This window comes from Engraulis encrasicolus, chromosome 17, assembly GCF_034702125.1.
Source record: "Engraulis encrasicolus isolate BLACKSEA-1 chromosome 17, IST_EnEncr_1.0, whole genome shotgun sequence".
NCBI classification, from domain to species: Eukaryota; Metazoa; Chordata; class Actinopteri; order Clupeiformes; family Engraulidae; genus Engraulis; species Engraulis encrasicolus.
In genome coordinates, this window is record NC_085873.1 from 5555350 (window position 1) to 5570349 (window position 15000).

The 15000-nt window shown below is 44.5% G+C and overlaps 1 protein-coding gene across 2 annotated transcripts in view; it reads right to left on the bottom strand.

The window, feature by feature from the left end:
* afap1l2 (actin filament associated protein 1-like 2) overlaps nt 1-15000 on the bottom strand; it is a 115866-nt gene that overhangs the window by 21283 nt on the left and 79583 nt on the right. Inside the window, exons 5-9 of one of the 2 annotated variants that reach the window (XM_063221626.1) lie at nt 13109-13208; nt 7027-7110; nt 4767-4975; nt 1468-1647; nt 203-277 (exon numbers count right to left, since the gene is read on the bottom strand). In XM_063221626.1, coding sequence (XP_063077696.1) covers nt 203-277; nt 1468-1647; nt 4767-4975; nt 7027-7110; nt 13109-13208 — 648 coding nt within the window. The remainder of the gene's footprint in view (nt 1-202; nt 278-1467; nt 1648-4766; nt 4976-7026; nt 7111-13108; nt 13209-15000) is intronic. The other variant, XM_063221627.1, reaches the window with a different exon arrangement.

Sequence of the window (15000 nt, forward strand, 5' to 3'; positions counted from 1 at the left end):
AGAGAGAGATAGAGAGAGAGAGAGAGAGAGAGAGAGACAGACAGACAGACAGACAGACAGACAGACAGACAGACAGACAGACAGACAGACAGACAGACAGGCAGACAGACAGGCAGACAGACAAGCAGATAGAGACAGACAGTCTTTCATATAATGTACAGTTTGAGTTTTGACTGTTATAACAACCTGCATGCTTTAATACCTTTGTGCAGATGAGGCGAGGGGAGTCCGACACATCTGCTCCCTCTGTGGATTTGGGACTGATCTCCTGAATCACCTGAGAGGGTACAATTGCATACACTCAATACTTCATCCAGTTAACACAATGGTCCCATGTGGTACAGAACACAAACTGGCATGAACGTTTTTTTCTCACACAAGTTCTTTGGCACTTTTTCAACTTTTGTCCCTTTCTGTGATTTTTTTGCAGTTAGAGAGACCTTAACTGTCTAAGACAATTTGAAAAATTGGGTCACTCTCAGACAATTTGAAAAAACTCTTGCACACTGACCGTTTCACTGTTTTCTTTAATACACAATGTTTCAGTCCTAGACCTTCATCAGGTAATTTTTTTGGACAGGAAGGGCCCAGACGAACAAGGCAGACACCATGCCTTTCCCTAAGACCACATGAACCAAAGACTCACTGAACAGGACAGCAGTGGTGCCAGACAACAGGAAAACCTGTAAAAACCCCTGAATTATGAGGACTTCTGAGTTTCCCCAAAAAATAACCAGGAAATGACAAAAAAACACTCCCTTTTTTAATAGCAACAATATGACAAGAAAAAGTCCAAGCCCAAGCTCCTGGGCTATCTTAAGTTTGGTTTTTTTTTTTACTGTTGGTGTTGGAACGGTGACTAAGAAAATGTTTCGGAGTACTTTAAAATGACAGGCATTTCTGTGGGCACCTAAGTTTGGAAACTGGGAATGACGTGGAAGTCAACGGCGGTAAAAGTTCACTGGGTCATTTAATGTTAACCAGGACACAAACCACTTCTAAACCTGGGGTCAGCTTCTGTGTGAGAGTGTCTGCTTCTTGTTCTACAAACTTTTAAAAAAAATAATATGGTAGATAAGCTGTTTATACAGATGGAGTTTTGTTTTATTAACCACCTAATTGCCTAGTAAAGAGGAGAAACCATTCCTGAGTTCCAAAAGAAGCAATGAATGCTACAGCAACCAACCCTTCGTAACCATGGGATGGGCCATTTTAGGCCTTGAGGAGCCATTCAGTTTGTGCCTTCAGGAGCCAGTCTGAGCAAAACATTTAACTACTAGCTTTTGCTTTTATAGGGCATTGTACATGTGTAAGATCTGTATTTTGTTTGGAATGCACCACATTCTGTCTATTCTATTCTATTCTATTCTATTCTATTCTATTCTATTCTATTCTATTCTATTCTATTCTGCTCGGTTCTCTTCTGTCCTGTCCTGTTCTATTCTGAAGGGTGTTCTGAAAGGGTACCTTGAGCCACTGCTCTGTCTGTTCCTTGCTCTGCAGTCCCAGGACGATGGCCTCTCCGCCCAGGGGCACGATCTTCAGCTTGTGCTCCCTCCTCTTGGGCTGCTTCTCCTTGTAGATCACGCTGCAGCCCACCAGACTGACGTCCAGTAGTGGAGTCTGGTCTTTAGAGCTCTTGTAGCACTGGAGGAGGCAGAGACAGAGGGCATCGCCAAAAGTGTCAGATATTACAGAGGAGTTAAAAGTAAAAGTAAAAGTAAAAGTAAAAGTAAAAGTAAAAGTAAAAAAGGGTTCGTGAGTTAATTTGTCGCAACTATACATCTTTTTGGAGCTTCGTAAGGATGTTTCTAAGACACGTAAAATAGAGATGCGTAGAATTGAATTGAAAGAAAAAAGAGAAGGGTGTTTAAGAGGAGTCATCGTTATGAGTGGCAGAAAAAAAACACAACAGCAAAATTCACATGAAACAAAAGGAATAGTTGACACAAAGCACCATTGGTTTTGATTAATTCATTGCACATAACCCAATTGTTTGTTCTCCCCCGCTTGAGGATGTAGAACTGTAAGACAATGTGGTGCACCACTCTTGGATCCAAGAACTCTGAAAAGAAAAGAAACATCTTGAAAGGGACACAAGTCTTGAAAGAGAAACTGGCTGAGATGAAGAGACCATTTCCTCTGAAAGGACTTCATCCTGCTTCCACAGAGGAACAGAAGAGAATCATTTATGGAGATCTTGTTTGAGGCATTTGAAGTCATAGTCATCGGTGGAGTCACACGTAAAAGAACGGTGGTGATGTGCTTCTGCATGAACTCCCTCTTTATTATTAAGATATGGGGAGAGCGGAGTGAGAGAGACAGCTGTGTGTGTGTGTGTGTGTGTGTGTGTGTGTGTGTGTGTGTGTGTGTGTGTGTGTGTGTGTGTGTGTGTGTGTGTGTGTGTGTGTGTGTGTGTGTGTGTGTGTGTGTGTGTGTGTGTGTATGCACACGTACAATGTCTTTGCATGTGTGTGTGTAAGTGCTTGCATGCCTGTTTGTGTGCCTGTTTGTGTGCCTGTTTGTGTGTGTGTGTGTGTGTGTGTGTGTGTGTGTGTGTGTGTGTGTGTGTGTGTGTGTGTGTGTGTGTGTGTGTGTGTGTGTGTGTGTGTGTGTGTGTGTGTGCGTGTGTGTGTGTGTGTGCGTGTGTGTGCATATGCGTGTGCGTGTGCGTGTGCGTGTGACGGCTTGAGAGCATCTGCGTCTGCTCTTTGGTCCAAATATGACAATGCTATAAACAGCAGCTATGCAGATACCGATGACAGTGGACCTGCCAAATGTTCACAAATCTACGGATCCCCCCTGATGATTTCACTTCTGGTTCCCTTGGAGACGCCACAGAGGATTCTACTGGAAGATTCTAAGCTGCCTGCAACCAGAGAGTGTTGAGAGAGAATCCAAGGACTTTGCTGTAACTGTATGAAAAAAAATAACCTAGTGGGATTCTGATGGAAGCTGCAAGCGGGTGACAAAAACGACGGGGGTCTACAACCACCTGCAATCCCTGACCATGTGCACAGCAAAGATTGCAGTGTTGACTCAACGTTAAGAGAGTCGATCTAGCATTTTCTAGCGTGTATTTGGTCCAAGACTGGTGTGTGGACAAAGTCACAGCTGGGGTGAAACAGGCAGTCAATCGTGACAGTAAACGGGAATACAAATCAGTATTTAGTCCTCCAGACTACTTTAAAAAAAAGGGATTTTTTAAGAGAAGATGTTATTCTCCAGCTGCAGTCTACACTTTCAGTACCAATAAACACAGTGCTGTTTACAATCCTCAATTTAGCAAATATTTAGCAAAAGCCACACACGTGTGTAATGCGTTCTACTACCTTTCCTTTTTAGGAATCCACATTCCGTTTATAATCTTTTCTTGTTTCAGTGCATGTTTGCCACACTACTCCACCCTTTGCCATGGATCCATAAGCAGAGACTTGTTTTGTAGGCTTGCTTTTATGTACTGTTGACTTGCTGTATCAGTTACGACAAATTGCATTACACAAACTTACTGTACCAATACCAACACAGTCAATCTCAACAGAGCATAGTATTGACATGGTATTTCAGTCTTTTCCTTTGGGGTTAATAAAACATGTCTACACCACTACTGTAACTTTACCACTGCACACATGGACAACCAATTTGGGCTGTACCTCCTCTCTTGTGAGCATACACTACAGGTTCTTCCATTACAGTTCCTCCCAGTTTATGTGCACTGCATGTACTTGCTTTCAAGCATTATACAACACACTGCCGCCCTGGTCTAGCCTGGCTCTCACGCAGACCCTTCGTGCTCCGTGCATCTTCGTGAAACATCCATCTGCGTGAGAACCAGGTTAGCCTTGGTCAACCACACTGTAGACTTTTTACATGCTATTTTCTTGATATCCATATGGTCACTCACTGTTCTATTGTAAATTAATCTAGCAAAATTACAATATGAAGTGTCCTGTAAGTCGACCTTTCTGTCATTGTTGCAGTTGCCATGAATATAACAGTGCTGGGGGTGGACATGTCTACGATAATACAGCCTATGGAAAATAATCCTAAACTGTGGCTCTTTCTGTGCACTGCAATCAGAGGATTTCACTTGTTTGCTTCTTCCTGGGTCAAGCTTTATAGGTGATATATAGATGACTTATAGATGATATATAGATCATTTCAATGATTTATGACTTTTTGTTGCTCTGTTGTCAAAGGGAAAAGAAGCATGAATGGAGGCCGCTTCTTCTACCAAAGCAAGGCCCATATGAAGAGCTCTTTTCCAAAACGCTATATCCACCATTTTTTACTTTTTGCATTTTAATATTGGAATTGACAGTTAAGATGTCTTATCATCTATGTGAGAATTCTTCCCATTCAAATATTTTGAGAACATACTTTAAAACCTCTATAAAATACCTTTTGCAATGCATTTCAATGGAATGCCCAATACAAAAATGTCAATTTTGTCAACATTGTATAAAATGGATGTATCTCATTTTGGAGCTCTTCATATGCATGCATCCTTCATCAGTACATCCTTCATGAGTAGTATCCTACAGACTACTGTACTATATTGCATGTTACCAGTCCATCACTGTTACCTGTCATGTCTTGCACTTATGTCAGTCTATAAAATGTCAGTCTTGTGTATGTCTATGTCCTGGAATGGTATAGAGAGAAAACGTAATTTCATTTTCCTTGTATGACTTGTGCATGAAGAAAGTGACAATAAAAGCTGACTTGACTTGACTTGACTTGACTTGACTTGACTTGACACTCACCAGCAGTCTGGTATCTCTGATGACGCACAGCTGTTTGGCCCACTGTCCGAGCCACTTCTTCCGCCAGAGGAAGGCGCAGATGCGGGCGTCCTTCATCAGCTCGATGGAGGCCTCGGTGGAGGGCCACTGGTGCTGTGCCGCTGACTTCACCTTGGACACCTCGTCCTCGTCGTAGGACTCGTACGAGCTGCTCACCGCCTCGCCGTCATCTAGGGGGATCGGAAAGTGGGAAATAGAAGAGAGGGAGACAGCGGGGTCAGTGGGTTCTGGATGGATGGAGAGATGGTGATGTTTGGTGGAAGACGAGTGGAAATGGAGATGGGGGGCTGAATGTGTTATGGTTATCTGGGGATGGAGGAGATGGGGGTGGAGAGGAGGGAGAGGGAGTGTGTGTGAGAGAGAGAGAGAGAGAGAGAGAGAGAGAGAGAGAGAGAGAGAGAGAGAGAGAGAGAGAGAGAGAGAGAGAGAGAGTCATTGTGTGTTGAATGTATGAATGGATAGTGATGTTTGGTATTGGATGAGTGGAAAGACAGCTGGATGTAGAAGTGAGAGAGTGGGTGGATGGGTGGGTGGATGGATGGATGGATGGATGGATGGATGGATGGATGGATGGATGGATGGATGGAGATGTTTGGTGTTGGATGAGGTGGATGAGCTATGTTCATCTGCGGATGGAGGAGAGGGGAATGGAGGAGAAAAGGGGGTCAGTGGGTAATGGATGGATGGATAGATGGATAGATAGATAGATAGATAGATAGATAGATAGATAGATAGATAGATAGATAGATAGATAGATAGATAGATAGATAGATAGATAGATAGATAGATAGATAGATAGATAGATAGATAGATAGATAGATAGATAGATAGAGATGTTTGGGGATGAGTGAAGATGGCCATCTGGGCAGAGAAAGGGAGGAGGATAGAAGAGAGGAGAGGGAAGTGTGTGTGTGTGTGTGTGTGTGTGTGTGTGTGTGTGTGTGTGTGTGTGTGTGTGTGTGTGTGTGTGTGTGTGTGTGTGTGTGTGTGTGTGTGTGTGTGCGTGCGCGTGTCTGTGTGTCTGTGTCTGCGTGTCTGTGTGCGCGCGTGTCTGTGTCTGTCTGAGTCTGTCTGTGAGAGAGAGTTGCGAATAGGGTTAACAGGTTGGTAAGACACACAGAGGCAGACAGATGACTTTTCACAGCTCCTCATGCAACCTGGCAAACAAACAGTTTGGTCAGTAACCACAAACACGTTTTCATGCACGTCTGTGTGTCTTTTCTTTTTTGTTTGTTTTCTGTTGGGGGGGAGAGTTGCACAGACTCTTATGCACCTGCAAGGCTGTTTAACAACAACAACAGCAACAACACTGGACACAACATGACAACGAGCCTCGCAGGCTACGAATGCAAAAACACAAACAAACAAAAAAGCTGGTCCATGCACTGCACATTCCTCTGCCATGGAGATGAGTGTGGTTGAGTACAAAAAAATGCAGTGTAAATGAAACACTTTGAGAGTCAATTCAACATCTCCTAGAGGGTATTTAGCCCCATACTACTCTCTCTCTCTCTGTTAAATTGACACTGCACGTTTTACTGTGTTGAGGAAAAGTTGGCATGCATTAACCTCCCCTTACATTCCCTCTCTCCCCATCCCCTGCAGTCTGCACAGCAGCTGAGAAAGTTCAACCCAGGAGACACGCAGGCTGAGCAGATGCAGAAGACAGACAGAGAGAGAGAAGGGGGGGGGGAGAGGGAGAGGCAGAGAAAGAGACAGGGAGAGAGAGAGACAGAGAGAGAGAGAGAATGAGAGAGAGAGAGAAAGAGAGCAAGGAAGGGGAGAGGGAGAGGGAGAGAGAGAGAAAAATCGGGGAGGTAGAGAGAGATGGAGAGAGAGACAGAGAGAGAGAGGAGAGGGAGAGGGAGAGAAAGAGACAGGGAGAGAGAGAGACAGAGAGAGAGAGAGAATGAGAGAGAGAAGACAGAAGTAGAGAGAGAAAATAAAGAGAGAGAAAGGAGAGACAAGAGAGACAGAGAATGAGACAGAGATTAAGAGAAAAGACAAAAGAGAAAATGAAGAGAGAACACAGAAAGAGGAAGGAGAGAGAGAGAGAGAGAAGAGAGGCAGAGGGGAGAAATATAGGACAGCAAAAAGAGAGAGAGGGGAAAAGAGGAAAGAGAGAGTGAGAAGATAGGAGTGAACCAGATAAAAAAGGACTGAAAGAATCCGAGATGGTGAGAGATTTGAGCGAGGAGAGAAAAAACAGAAGTAGGGCTACCACGCGTGATCACGGCATAGACCACATTGTCTGAGGCCTCGACACACGTCCGGGCTCCAGAGATGAGTGCAAAACAACCAAAATCTACAGAGGACAGAAGAGGAGTATAAGAAAGAGAGAGAGAGAGAGAAAATAGAGAGAGGGCAAAAAACAAGAAACAGTATCTCAGGCAAAGAAAGAGAATACTAGGAGATAAGGGGAATATAGGAACATTTGGTGATCTCTAGAGGATTTTTAAAGGGACACTGTGTGAGATTTTTAGCTGTTTATTTCCAGAATTCATGCTACCCATTCACTAATGTTACCTTTTTCATGAATACTTACCACCACGATCAGTATTCATTATTACTGGAAAAATTGCACTTTTCATTCATGAAAAGCGGGATCTTCTCCATGGTCTGCCATTTTGAATTACCAAAAGTAGCCATTCTTAGCTGGAAAAATGATTGTACTTGGGCCATACAAGAAAATATTAGTTTATCACTTGGTAAACTTTCATGAAAAGATCAAATTTGGCAATAGGCGACACAGTTTCAATGAGCAGCATAGTTGCAGTACCTTTTTTGACCATTTTCTGCACAGTGTCCCTTTAAAAATCATTTTTGGGGGGGCTTTTCGCCTTTATTCTTGACAGGACAGTGAAGGAGAGACAGGAAATAAGTGGGGAGAGAGAGACGGGGAGGGCTCAGCAAATGACCTGAGCCGGCATCGAACCCAGTGCCCTACTGTTAGGCTACGGAGAGATTAAGCACAAATTCTTTTTTGGAATTCCTGAAATTCCAACTTCCTTTTGCATTGTATATATGGTGCTTTACAGAGAGACTAGGTGCAAGGAAAACAGCCTCATGGCCATGGAAGCTGACTGGGGCGGGACAAAGGGGTCCGTTGTTGTGGGCCCAGAATTGGGTTCTCGTTCTACATTGTACTGTATGTACTATTGGGTGGGGGGGCCCTTTCAAATGACTTTGTCCTGGCCCAGCCAAAGCTGTCAGCGACCCTGATCATGACAGTAATCAATTTGCTTTCAAAGTGTTTTTTTTGCAAACAACCAAGGGAGGTGGGTCAACCATAGCCTGGCTCTCGCGCAGACCCTTAGTGCTTCGTGCATCTTCGTTACACTTTGTGAGTTCGCATCTGCGTGAGAACCAGGTTAGGTCAACCATGCAATTTGGGAAATGTTAATTATGCTCTTGGTCAGACCAAGTCTCGAAGATAATCAGGCTAGTAATCACTGTTTTGATTTTCTTTTTGCATGGATTCTGTCTTTCTCTGCGCAGGGCCACTGACAGCTCTCGCCAGACCCAGGACAATGTCATCTGAAAAAGCCTCCCCACCAATGCATACAATGTAATGAGTGTCCAATTTTTTTGAGCCCTCTCTCCCTGGGCCCAGGACAACGGACCTGTTTGCCCCCCTGTCTGCTTCCCGGTCTTTGCATGTCATGCCAGAAACCTTTGACTGAATTATGTGCCTCTGTGACTGAAAAACAAAACAAAACAAAACAAACAATTGAATTACAAGAGAGGAGATTATCACTATTAATGGAGTTTGTATTTCAGCTTTTCTGGCAGTTAACACCACAAAACAAAAAACGCTCCACCCTGAACAGGGCCCCCAAATCCATTTAGTTTTTGGAGTGGTCGTGAATGGCCAGCATTCTACACGACTGAAAACAATGGACGGTGCATCGGGTTCAAGTAAATATACACAGATGCATACACACGCACGCGCACGCGCATGCGCACGCGCACACACACACACACACACACACACACACACACACACACACACACACACACACACACACACACACACACACACACACACACACACACACACACACACACACGACCGGTGGCAATTCACAGGTGTGAATAATAGACCCTGTTTCACATTGTGCTGCATGCATTTGTTTTTCCAGAGCTATATGTGACGCCTTTTGTACACACACACACGCACACAGACACACAGACACAAACACACACACACACACACACACACACACACACACACACACACACACACACACACACACACACACACACACACACACACACACACACACACACACACACACACACACACACACACACACACACACACACACACACACACACGCGCGCGCGCGCACTCACACCTCCGATGAAAGCACTGACCACAAGCCCAACTTCCTGCTTTACGTGCCACTTCTCACTTACCGGTAGGTGATAGAGATGTTTACACACTGTGTCAACCTTTACCTGAGTCATATCAGGCAATGCATTTTTACATAACGTACAAGAAGTGGTAGAACATTGACCATAAGACACTTTAAAAACCCTCCTACGGTATATCACCGGTGCCACAGGCTACTAAAAGACATAGGGTTTTACTCAGGGCCGGCGCCAAGGAGGTTATGTTTTTGGTTGCGTTGTTTTGTTTTTCTGTTTGTTTGTCTGTCAGCAGGATAACTCAAAAAAGGTATGAACGGATTTTGACGTTCTTTGAAGTTTGAGTTGTTGGAAATGACAAAGGTGTCTGTTTGGTGGTGATTCGTATCAAAAAAAAGATTTCTCACCATTTCAGCGAATTTTGACATTCCAGTTACTAACACAAAAACAAGGCAGAAAGACTTAAGGTATAACATAGTCAGTCAAGTGTTCTAACAAACAGCTTCCTTGGCGGAGGTTTGCACTCTCTGAGTGCATTTCTAGTAAATTATAGTTTTACACCAGGTTGCTAAAAGAGGCAAGCTGCGATTAGTCTCTATAAATAATATAAATGATAAATAATAAAATAATAAAGGCTTGTAAAATCTTGAACATGCTATTTGTAGATATTTTATGGAGCATTAATAAAAAGTGAGTAAATGATAAAAAAACGTTTGTTAATATTTTTTCATCATTGGTTAATTATGATTTACTTCGTCTTTATAATGGTTTTATGCATCCCTTATTATAAAGTGGTACAGAGATGTCCTCTTTGCACTCTTGTGGTTGAGGATCCCCCGCCCCTGCCCCCAGTACTTTAACCTCCGTCCTCACCCCCCATCCCATCCTGGGCTGGGACCAGATTCAACGTTCTTAGTTGCCAGAGGCCCGGACATGGGCTGAACAAAGCCCATCTCTGTTCTCTCTCTCTCTCTCTCTCTCTCTCTCTCTCTCTCTCTCTCTCTCTCTCTCTCTCTCTCTCTCTCTCTCTCTCTGTTTCTCCCTCTCGTTCTCTCCCCCACTCTCCCACTGTCTGTCTGTCTGTCTATCTGGCTGTCTGTCTGCCTGTCTCTCTGCACTCCGTCCATAGCCTGCGGGGGCTGTGGGTGTCAGCCTGGCATATGTTACACAGGAGAAAAAAATAGCTGTCTGCTGTCACTCAAAAATATCACTCTTCAAGAAAAATGGGAAGGGAAAAAAAAGACATGAAAAAAAAACCCGCCAAATACACCAGCTGCTATTCTGAAGTGGAAGCTATTCTCAACTTCTCAATCCTCACTGAAGACGGTGGCTGTTTGGGCATGTCTTGTGGCAGCCAGCAGGGCCGCGCTAGTCCACAGCCTTGGCTCGGGACAAAGTCCTCTGAATGGCCCTCCCTCATACAATGCATACAATGTAATGAGGACCCAATTCTGGGCTCCCTGTCCTCCTTGTGGGCCTGGGACAACTGTTCCATTTGTCCCCCAAGCCCTTGTTGGTTTCCCTGGCTGCTGGGACAGACAAGGGCAGAGAGGGCTGTGCTGTGCTGTGCTACATGCCCATGACTCAGCATTGAGGACAGCCGTAGGTTGGGGGTGCCCAGACACTTGTGGTCATATTATGGGTGTTTGTTGTTGTGTGACCACTAGCGTCGCTCATTGCCTGGCTTGCTTACTGTGGTAGGCTTTGGTTTCAAATTCCTGCAAGCCAGCTTAGTGTTAATTGCCAATGCAGTATATTTGTGCGTATACAGTACCAGTATGTATTTATAAACACTCTGTGTATGTCTGTATGCATGTGAATAGCAATAAGCCACAAGAGGCTGTGGGTTGTGCTCGATTTACCACAAGTAAGGGGAGTGGGGCATGAAGCAAAGCGGAGTGCTGTAAACGTCCCCTTAACCGTGGTAAATAGAGCACAACCCACGGGCTCAAGTGGCTTATTGCTTATCTAACACTGTTACACTTAATCTCTGATCAAATTTCTTTAAGAACGCTTCCATAACAATTAATTTGCCCCTCGTCGTTCAGTTGACAAGTCGAGGAAGTGATCGGTTACCCCGGCAGCCACTACTGGGCGTGCGTGCGTTCGTTGCGCTTCCAGACACACACTTCGCTACAAAAAGTCAGCAAGGGGCGATAAGCACCACAGGAATGAAACGTCTTTGCAATCACACTTATACCCCAACCACAGATGGTGCAAAGATGTGTATAGACATATGTCAGTGGCTACCTGTCACGTCAGACATGGCCAAATAAATGAAGAGCTCTTTTCCTAAATGAGATACTGTATATCCATTTTATAGAATGTTGGGAAATTTACATTTTTGTATTGGGCATTCCATTGCAATGCATTGCAAAATGCATTTTTATAGAGGTTTTAAAGTATGTTCTCAAAACATTTAAATGGCAAGAATTCACACATAGATGATGCAAAAAGTAAAAAAAAAATGGTGGATATAGCGTTTTGGAAAAGAGCTCTTCAAATGTAGAAATAAAAAACAAAACCCGCCATCGTTTCCTGCCAACACAAGTAACTGGTCTGCGGTTAATACAGAGCAATGCACATGGTGGGATCAAATTTGGGGGTTTCCTTTTTAGGCTTTTAGTTTTTTCAGTAACAACATCCAACCACCTCATAAGTGGAATAATTGGTGTGACCTCTATGTAATATTATCATGTTAGTGTTGTGCTTACACTAAGAATTTACTTTTACTTTTACTGTTACTACTTTTACTTTTTGTATGTTTGGCTTTCCCATTGCGTAGTAGACAACTGATTAGCAGTGTGCTTATGTTGTAGACCCTTATTTGAGACAACTCACTGTATATAGGCTATGTACTGTATGAAAGACCCATGTTAGGTCTCGGTTCTTTTTTTTGGTACAAAACAGGTACTTCTTAATCTATCATACGTTTGTCATGAGATCACAGAGGGCACCATCACAAGACACAAAAGCCTGTTCTTTTCCCTGCCATGATGGAACATACGTGTTTCTGGTTTCCCAGTTCTGGGTTTCTATTCCTTCTGCCCAAGAGCACCTGCAGGTGGAGGCAGCATCAGTAATGGACGGGGCACACATGACCTTTGTTGGGATTGCGGTGCAACCTTTGCACCTCCAACCATGGCTTAAAGGACCAGTTCAGTCAATTTCAACATGCAGTTGTAATGCTCACACTACCCTGAACTTGTCAGTACCTGAGTTTTTTTTTTTTCTTCTTCAGCCTTTTCCGAGATCTTGGTCATTGTAATGGGGGCAGCGCTTTGTTTACATTTAAAAAAAAAATTCAAAATTTATTCTAAAAAACATCGAAAAGGTTATACAACATCAGCAGACAACTAGTAAACAGCTGTACTTTTTGGGAAAATATTTGGAGTAGGCCTATGTTTTTTTTTTCTATGTAAACAAACGCTGCCCCCATTAGAATAGCTCTAATCTCGGAAAGGGCTTAGCCGAAAAATGTGGCATCACCGGGTGCTGACAAGTCAAGGGTAGCTTGAGCAATACAACAGCATATTGAAATTGACTGAACTGGTCCTTTAAGTGCCTTTGAGGAAGGTACATATCCCCACATTGCTTCTAGGACTGTAACCAATGCCCTGTAAGTTGCTTTGGATAAAATCATCAGCTAAGCCATCTTGCCAACGCCTCGGGGCAGATATTTCAGGCAGCTATTTCTCTATTTTTTCAACTGCGCATGATCGGCATTTGCTTGCAAGATGATTGGATCAAGGACAGCGCAGCTCAATAGGCAATTGGCTCTTTTTGCCGGGAAGGTGGGAGATGTGCAAGCTTATGGCATATTGGCGTTACGAATTGCCCCTGTTCATCTCTATGGACGTTTTCTCATGTGCTTCATCTCATGTAGATGTAGAGTGTCTCTGATCCATCTGGTCCATCGGCGGTGAGCTTACCGTTGATGGTGGTGTCGTACGGCTGGGCCTCCTCATAGTAGCCCTCTGGAGACTCAGTGGGCACACACGGCAAGGGGAAGGGCTCTCTGGACATCACACACTGTTAAGGAGAGAGAGAGAGAGAGAGAGAGAGAGAGAGAGAGAGAGAGAGAGAGAGAGAGAGAGAGAGAGAGAGAGAGAGAGGGAGAGAGAGAGGTTTTTACAATACTTTCTTTACAACCACTTGACAATAAAACAACAATACCATGCAAAATAGTAGTACCCATGGTGCAACAAATTCTCTTGGTAAAAGTCGAGAGAGAGAGAGAGAGAGAGAGAGAGAGAGAGAGAGAGAGAGAGAGAGAGAGAGAGAGAGAGAGAGAGAGAGAGAGAGTGTCTGTCTGTCTGCTTGTTTGTCTCTGGTAACATCTCTATCTGTGTGTTTTTGTTATTTTCAACTGTAGGTCTGACTCTATTTGGGAGGTGTCTCCCTCCACACTCCAGCTGGTCCGGGGCTGAGCATGAACAACGTGATGCAGCGTGTTGTGGTGTGTGTGTGTGTGTGTGTGTGTGTGTGTGTGTGTGTGTGTGTGTGTGTGTGTGTGTGTGTGTGTGTGTGTGTGTGTGTGTGCGTGCGAGTGTGTGTGTGTGTGTGTGCGCACGTATGTGTTTACATGTGTGTGTGTGTGTGCATGCACGTGTGTGTGTGTGTGTGTGTGTGTGTGTGTGTGTGTGTGTGTGTGTGTGTGTGTGTGTGTGTGTGTGTGTGTGTGTGTGTGTGTGTGTGTGTGTGTGTGTGTGTGTGTGGTGTTGTATGGTGACCAGAACACCACCCCATGCGTCAGTGTCTGGTGTGTGCGGTCACCGCGAGCAATTCTTTATTTATGTAAAGGGCCATGGGAGTTTGTGTGTGTGTGTGTGTGTGTGTGTGTGTGTGTGTGTGTGTGTGTGTGTGTGTGTGTGTGTGTGTGTGTGTGTGTGTGTGTGTGTGTGTGTGTGTGTGTATCTTGTGTGCTTGTGTGTGTGTGCTTGTGGGGGTGCTTGCATGTGTCTGTTTGCGTGAGGAGGAGTGCTTTGAGGTTTGCTGACAAGAGCAGGAAAATTGAAAATTGTGCACTGGCCCCAGTGAGTTAAAGAACCGTGGGCGTGGGAGAGGAGAGGAGTGGAGTGGGCAAGGGGGTGACAGGGAAGCGCAACAGGATGGGGTACCAGGATGGGGATCAGGGGTACTGTCGAAAGCAGAAAAACCCAAAACCGAATTTATGTGGCCTGAGTGTGATTTAAAGGGTCGTGGGAGTGGGCAGTGGGCGAGGCAGGAGGGGGAGTGCGTCTGGGAGGTGTTGGAGGTGGTGGACGGTTGGTGGCAGGGACAGATCTAGCCATTTTGGGCCCTAGGCAAATATTAACATGGGGCCCTCAAAAGTCATTCTTGAAATAGGCCTATTTGCACAAAATAAGGGTCACCCTACTTTAAATGTTAGGCTATATATGTAGGCCTAGCAAAACACATCAGGATAAACCAATTTATAATCTAGTATTTTATAAAAATGTATCTAGGCAAATCTATAGAAGCGAATTTGCAGCTGCCTATAACTAAGCCATGGTCTCGCCTTAGAACTCTGTGTTTTGGTGCTATTTTAGTGTTTTGTCGCATACATACTATCTTCGATTACTTTAGGTTAGTCACAATTTACCATGACTGGTGTGACAGTTGGGGGTCCCTATGGAGGGCAGATTTGATCGGGGCCCTAGGCAAGTGCCTAGGTTTGCCTAATGGAAAGTCCGCCTCTGGTTAGTGGGATGTTGTGGCTTGCCGACGAGCGACTGATTTGAAGGACCGTGGGAGTGTACGCTGTAAGGAGAGGGGCGAGGGTTGAGGAAAGCATTGGCCAGGGGTGGGTGGGTGTGTTGGG